Genomic DNA, 6798 nt, shown 5'->3' with positions numbered 1-6798 from the left:
TTTCTCCATTGGTGAGAAAGTCTTGGGATGGGTGAATCACTTAGTTGAAGGTTCATCTACTATAATAAAAGGAGAACCAGAATTGTAGGCAACACAGGCGAGTTTGTGACAGTGCTGATTTTAGCTGGTGAATTACAAGGAGATCCTGTACTGCTGTTGTTTCCATCAAGAGCATCTGAACAGATGACAGACTAGGAGAAGACAATGCCACTTATTGATAACAGAATTCAAGAGATCTGCGAGAACTCTGCTTTGTCTACAAATGAACGCAAAGCATGTGAAGCAAAGAACTTGTACTATTTACAAGAGCAATTTCACAAGAGCAGTAAAACAAATCCACAGTAACAATAAATAAAAAATCCATTCACTGTATTTCCCATTTTAATTATTAAAACATACTTTGTTCATCACCCAGGATTTATAGATGATGCAATACAGAATTGTACACCTGAAATCTATGTAATTTTACTACCAATTGTCACCCCAATAAATTTAATAATAAAAAAAACACAAAAACAAACAAACAAAAAAAACACATACTTTGTTGGCACACTTTTCAATAATATGCTCAGCCTAACAAAGCACACAAAAATCCAAGATAGAAAAGATGGGCAGAAGATAACCTTTTACCAAGCTTGCATTTTTATGTATTTCTCTAATACCTCTTAATCGAATACCAAGACCCCACTTGTATCCACCATATATTAATGTCACACATGAAAGCCTGGGAGGAGATTTAAAGTTCATAGTATTTATTTGGAACATTAGTTTTATAACTTCTAAAAATATTTAATAACATACCATACTTTTGAACATATACAATAGTCAAAGTAAACTTAAAGATTAAGTGAAAATGGCTAATAAAAGTTTACAACCTGATGTTAAGACTCACCACTCATTCATATCAGACATTTAGATAGTATCAGAAGAAGCCACGTTGGTTGTGCCTTGGAAAAATCTCTTAGGCTGATTTTCAAATGCAGTTTCACCTATGACAAAAAAGCAAATCAAGGTAGATATGTTTCATCTAACATGTTTATTATGTTTTTTATTGCAAAAGTAAAACTTGTATATTGCAATTAATATATAAAGTACAGAAAAACACAAAGGAAAAATATTCTCTATCACCATTATCCAGAGATAATCACTTTTCAGTCATTCTTTTTAAAAAAAATTTAATATTAAAAATAATTTAAATTTTTCAATTACAGTTGACATATGTACAATGTAGTGATTAGACATTTATATAACTTTTGAAGTAATCACCCCCATAAATCTAGTATCCATCTGACACTATACATCGTTATTATAATATTATTGACTATACTCCCTGTATTTTACATCCCCATGACTACTGTGTAACCACCAATTTGTACTTCTTAATCCCTTCTCCTTTTCCACCCACCCCCAAATCCCCATCCAGCTGGCAACCATCAAAATGTTCTCTGTATATGAGTATGTTTTTGTTTTGTTTCTTTATTTTGTTGTTTAGATTGCATATATAAATGAAAACATATGGCATTTGTCTTTCTTTGTTTCACGTATTCCACTCAGCACAATACCCTCCAGGTCCATCCATTTCACTGCCGTTGTGACCAGAAATCTAGTAATTCTTGAATATGGGTATGTACACATAATTGGTTTTTTCAACAAAATTAGATTTGTACTGTATATAATACCAATATATAATCTACTTTTTGTTTCTAATGATTATAATTTTCTCATAATAATCAGTAAATTCTAAAACATGGTTTTATATAGCCATGTAGTAAGGCTGTATCATAATTTAATCTCATTCCTCATTTTAAACCTTTAGGTTGTTGCTATCTTTATTTTGCTAGTAAACATACATAATGAACTAAATATAAAAAGATCAATGTTTTATAGCATACAATGAGCAAAATAAATATAATTTTAAAGATTAAGAAGAAAAATCTAATTTCAAGAAAACGCAATGCCATAAACTTCACTTTGAAGTAAATGTCAAAATCTGTACAATGCTACACTTTCATGTGATAACTATGGGTGGATATAAGAAAAACTGATGTTGAAGCCCGTAACTTCTAGAGTAGAATATATTTGAATGATAAAATACTAAGCCCCCCTAATTCATTAAAAAATATCCCTAAGGACAGTTTCCACAGGCCTTCTTTAGGATTAGTATAATTATGGCTCAAAAAAGTATCCTGTCCCATTCCAGATTACACTTACAGCACCATGGAAAAATGACTCATCTCTTATTTTTGGTTTAAATCAAAGATAAGACAAATCAAAACAAATTCATCATAGAAGAAAATTAAAATTTTCTTTGCTAAAACAATTATTATTTGCAAAACGATATTTACAGCTGCCTAATTTCTGCAGATTTCTTAGAATTCCCACTCGAAGCCTTATTTTCTCTTGCTTATTTCTCATGGAAGTAACAGCTGCTTATTCCCATAAAATACACCTTCATATGCTTGGAGACTCTAACCTTTATCTCCACTCTCCTCCACTTCACAGAGTCCTCATTCTTTTTCATTCTCCTGCACCTCCCCCACCAGGACCTCTTTTTGATTTTTTATACCATCTTTCCCCACATTTCCCTTGTATTAATGGGCTCCAAATACTGTGTTTCCCCGAAAATAAGACCAGGTCTTATATTAATTTTTGCTCCAAAAGATGCATTAGGGCATATTTTCAGGGGATGTCTTATTTTTTCATGCACAACAATCTACATTTATTCAAATACAGTCATGTCATCTTCTTCTGGAACATCGTCATAACGTACTATGTAAATGCGTCCATCTGGATGACGATCTTAACTGGGGCTTATTTTCGGGTAGGTCTTATTTTCCGGGAAACACGGTAGGATATAGTTTCTGGTTTCCCCAATCAATATTCATATTCTAAAATACATAAATAAAATTTCTGCTCAATCTGTTATTGCATCTGAAAGACCAGATGAATTTTGACCAAATTTGGACATGCTATGTTTGGGAGGGTCTGACTAAAAATACAGACTATATAGTACATATAGAATTCACTGTGGAGTTCTTAGGGACACTTCAAAGAAACGAGGCAGTCACCTTCCAGAGCAGCTGGAAACCAGGTATAAGAAGCTTGTTTGTGATATACCATGTCCACCAAGACACTTGGCAGAAGCCAAGTCTATTATGTCAAAATTGAAATATAAATTTTTAAATCATAAATTCTCAGAAAATTCCAAGCATTTTCAGTGTCATAAAACATTTTCTGTGTAAATGTCTTAAAGGAGAAATAATTTAATTTAGTAAAACAGTGTCTTCAATTTAAGCATGTTTTATTTTAAAACCTCAAATGAGCCCAACTTTCTAACAGCTCCTTAACTGTTAATATATTTGAATGTTTTTTCAACACTAGCCCACACTTTCCAGCACAGGCAAAACACCCCTAAGCTAGGTCATTGATCCATCATCAAAAAACAATGTACTTAGTTTGGAAAAGAGTATCTTCCAGAATTGATCTAGTCTTAGAATATAATAAGTACATGCTGAGTTAGGTATGTTATGTTTCAATTTCTTTCCCTATAGTTTTGCTCTTCTTCCCCTCCTCCCTCTCCTCCTATTTTTCTTCTTCTTCCTCTTCCTCTTCCTCCTCCTCCTTCCCCTCCTCTACACCCCTTCCTCCTCCTTCCCCTTCTCCTTCTTTCCCATCTTAATGGATTTTTCACAAATACACATTTTAAAAGTTTAATCTCCTTTCTTATTTATCCATTTCCCTTCCAATTAGTTATTTGGTTAAACTTCATACTAAGCCTAGAATTCAGTAGTGGTGTTAACAAAAGACGAAGAACACAGTTTAGTGAGGTGGGGTTGAGGAATGGGATCCAGGATTGTGGGAGTTTAAGAAAAAAACATACTTCTGTTTTTTCCATTGCCCTTTTATTACTGAGTAGTTAGGTCATTTTCCATATATTTAATCAAAAAATAACTCCCATAAAGAAGTGAAACATCAAAGAACATATACCTTAGCATGCATTTTTAGTATTGTAAGTGCATCTAATTTGTATCAACTTTTTCATATGATATTAGCATGTACGTGTGGTGGCAGGGCAGGGCAGGGGTTGAGATTCAGCAGAATACTTGATAACTGATTTACTCTATTTATTTGTTCATTCGTTCATTCCCCACCTTATTTCAGAAAGTATTTAAGGCAGCTAGCTTGGTGAATTACACTTATATAATGGAAATCATAATACTCGACTAAACTGGAATCAAATTTCTCAATTCACAGTTATATGGCATTTTATAGCTTTCAAAATGACTTTACATATAGTTTTCTTTGAAAGGCCTCTAGTAACTTATCAAACATATTTCAAATAAATAAATCCTCTAAGATGAATTTTTGTATAACACTTAATTTTATGATATTTTACAAAAATAATTCAAGGCTATATTTATTTCTGCCGGTAGATAAAAGTACCTTTTCTTTTTATTGATCCAAGGATACTTGGTCTAATAATGTTGGTGGAACTTTGACTTCTTCTAAAATAAAATTATCACAATCATTACAAGAAAATGTTTGAACAAAATCAGCTATAACTATTTCATCATAACAGATCTAAAGACGTAGACTTTAAAAGGAGAGTTTGTATAGTATCCTACATCACATCATTCTACTGCTTTTCTCTAAATATGGGTAGAAACAGGAATGCTCCAGGACAGAAAGCTATCTTACAATTTATAAGGATTCAGGATTTCCCTGAGTTGTGGGGACAAAAGCTAGAAGTTATCTGCAGTCCTGGCCTTGACTTGCCTTGACTCAAGTGAGAATCCTGGGTGAATGAGCAGGTACAGTTATTTAAAGTTCAAGAGTTAGCTCTGATTCTTATCAACAAGCTTGGTCAGAGGAAGAGTATGTTCAAACAGGTTAATAATTGCAGATTCTTCATACATTCACATGTTGTCACACATTCTTAGTCACTTGATTATTTTCAATATACAAAATGATAAAGCAAAACAATGACATTTTAATTTAGCTAAAAAAGACATTACTTTGGTTGTCACAGAACCTGGAGCTATAATTTATTTGAAGTTTCTAAAATTCTTATTTTAATAAACAATTTGGTATTTTCATATAATATAAACTTACAGTGTAAATCGTCGCATAGGACTGGGTTTAGGACTTGTAAGCAAATCAGTACAACTCACACCAGTTTGTAATGATGGAGAAAAACATTGCTGAAACCAAATTGGAACAGAGGTTTTAAATCTGCCACTTTTCACAGAAACAGGGGCGGGTGGCAGGGGAGGGGGTTGATAGAGAGAGCAAAAGATCATGAGAAACTTGTTTAGAGTGTGGGAACTGTTCTGTATCTTGTGACAGGATTGTACACAATTACCAAAATTAATCATATTGAATAATTAAAAGCTGCTGACTTTTGTTACATGTAAATAATACTTTTAGGAAATGAAAAGAAAGGGGAAACTATAATTTGGAATCAGATATACAATACATATGGTCCCCAAAAGATTTGGGTGGTGAAGCATTAATGCTTCATAAGTATTTCGAGGGACACAGACTTTTACACACTCCTTTCTTACCTTCCCAATCCCCCTGGTAATAGAAGCTTTTGAGGATACTGGAATTAAATCAGTACACTTCAGAGAAGATGGATTCTCTAAATTGTTGTCAAGCTGTGTAAGCAGAAAACAGTGTACAATTGTAGCACCACCAATTATTTACCTATCAAATAATTAGGGAGGTAGCTGTGGCATGGGGAAGGGAATCCTTACTGAGTCAGTGGTTATACTAAGGTGAGGAGCTCTCACCATCTTCAAGCAAGCAGGGAACCCTAGATTCACTTCAATAAGCAAAGGTACCCTTTGCCTTTTGGGAAAGAGAACTACATGGTAATTGAGGGACTTCCCTAGTGACCCCAGAAGACCTAAAATGTGCATACTCAATATTGAGCGATACCTACTATACACACAAATCCTAAATTTAATTTTTTTCTCTTTTGGTTTGACTTATGCTTTGCTATTGAAAAATATAAGGGGTTAGCCTTTGGACAGGAGTCCGCCATCCTCCCAGAATGCCGGCATTTTGAATAAACCTGCTTTTCTTTCCACCCTCAAAAAACAAAACAAAACAAAAAACCCCCCCAAACCTATAATACTCTGCCTAGGAAGTAGCAAAAAGGATTTGGTTAGAACTAAGATACAAATGGGACAGCAAAAATAAATACAGCTATAAAAGATGCTTATAGATTTTATGTACACAAAATCAGTACTACATAATTCAGGATTTTAAAATGTCCTCTTTTCTTTTCCAAGACACAGGAGAGTTGTATTACACATTCCCTTCCTCCTCCTAACACACTCGCAGATTCATTCACACCAACACCTAAAGTAATTAGAATCCTGTCAGTTAAGGGAATCCAAAGCATCTGTAAATTGTATTAGCACCGAAACATGGAGAGTGACAGGCTCCAGAGGTTATCTACTCATTCTTCAGGATTACTGAATCGGGGATAGATGCCCATCTAAGGCACTCCACGCTCAAACAATAATAAGATGTCACTGTTTTTGCTGATGACCCATTTCTTTATCTAATAATTCCCAAATCTGGAAATTGACATCTAACCAGAATCTCTTCTACTCAAATTTCAGCTCATTTCTTGTTTTGTTATTACCTGAGATGTACCTGGAAGAGAACCCTGAACATCATTCAACTACCACAACTAAGTAATCATAACGTGTACGAAGACGTTAACAAATGTTAGCAAGGGATGTAACTAAATCCCAAATACGTTTAACTTAAAGTTGTATGTTAGTG

The 6798-nt window shown here is 33.8% G+C and overlaps 1 protein-coding gene across 2 annotated transcripts in view; it reads right to left on the bottom strand.

Moving 5' to 3' along the window:
* Positions 1–731: 731 nt before the first annotated feature.
* LOC109437920 (PABIR family member 1) overlaps positions 732–6798 on the bottom strand; it is a 66142-nt gene continuing 60075 nt past the window's right edge. Inside the window, exons 7-8 of one of the 2 annotated variants that reach the window (XM_074323863.1) lie at positions 5565–5657; positions 732–989 (exon numbers count right to left, since the gene is read on the bottom strand). In XM_074323863.1, coding sequence (XP_074179964.1) covers positions 900–989; positions 5565–5657 — 183 coding nt within the window. In that variant the 3' untranslated portion in view covers positions 732–899. The remainder of the gene's footprint in view (positions 990–5564; positions 5658–6798) is intronic. The other variant, XM_019717444.2, reaches the window with a different exon arrangement.

Source organism: Rhinolophus sinicus, chromosome X, assembly GCF_036562045.2.
Source record: "Rhinolophus sinicus isolate RSC01 chromosome X, ASM3656204v1, whole genome shotgun sequence".
Classification (NCBI taxonomy): domain Eukaryota; kingdom Metazoa; phylum Chordata; class Mammalia; order Chiroptera; family Rhinolophidae; genus Rhinolophus; species Rhinolophus sinicus.
Note: the sequence above shows the minus strand (reverse complement) of the source record. Positions and strands in the feature narration are given on the sequence as shown.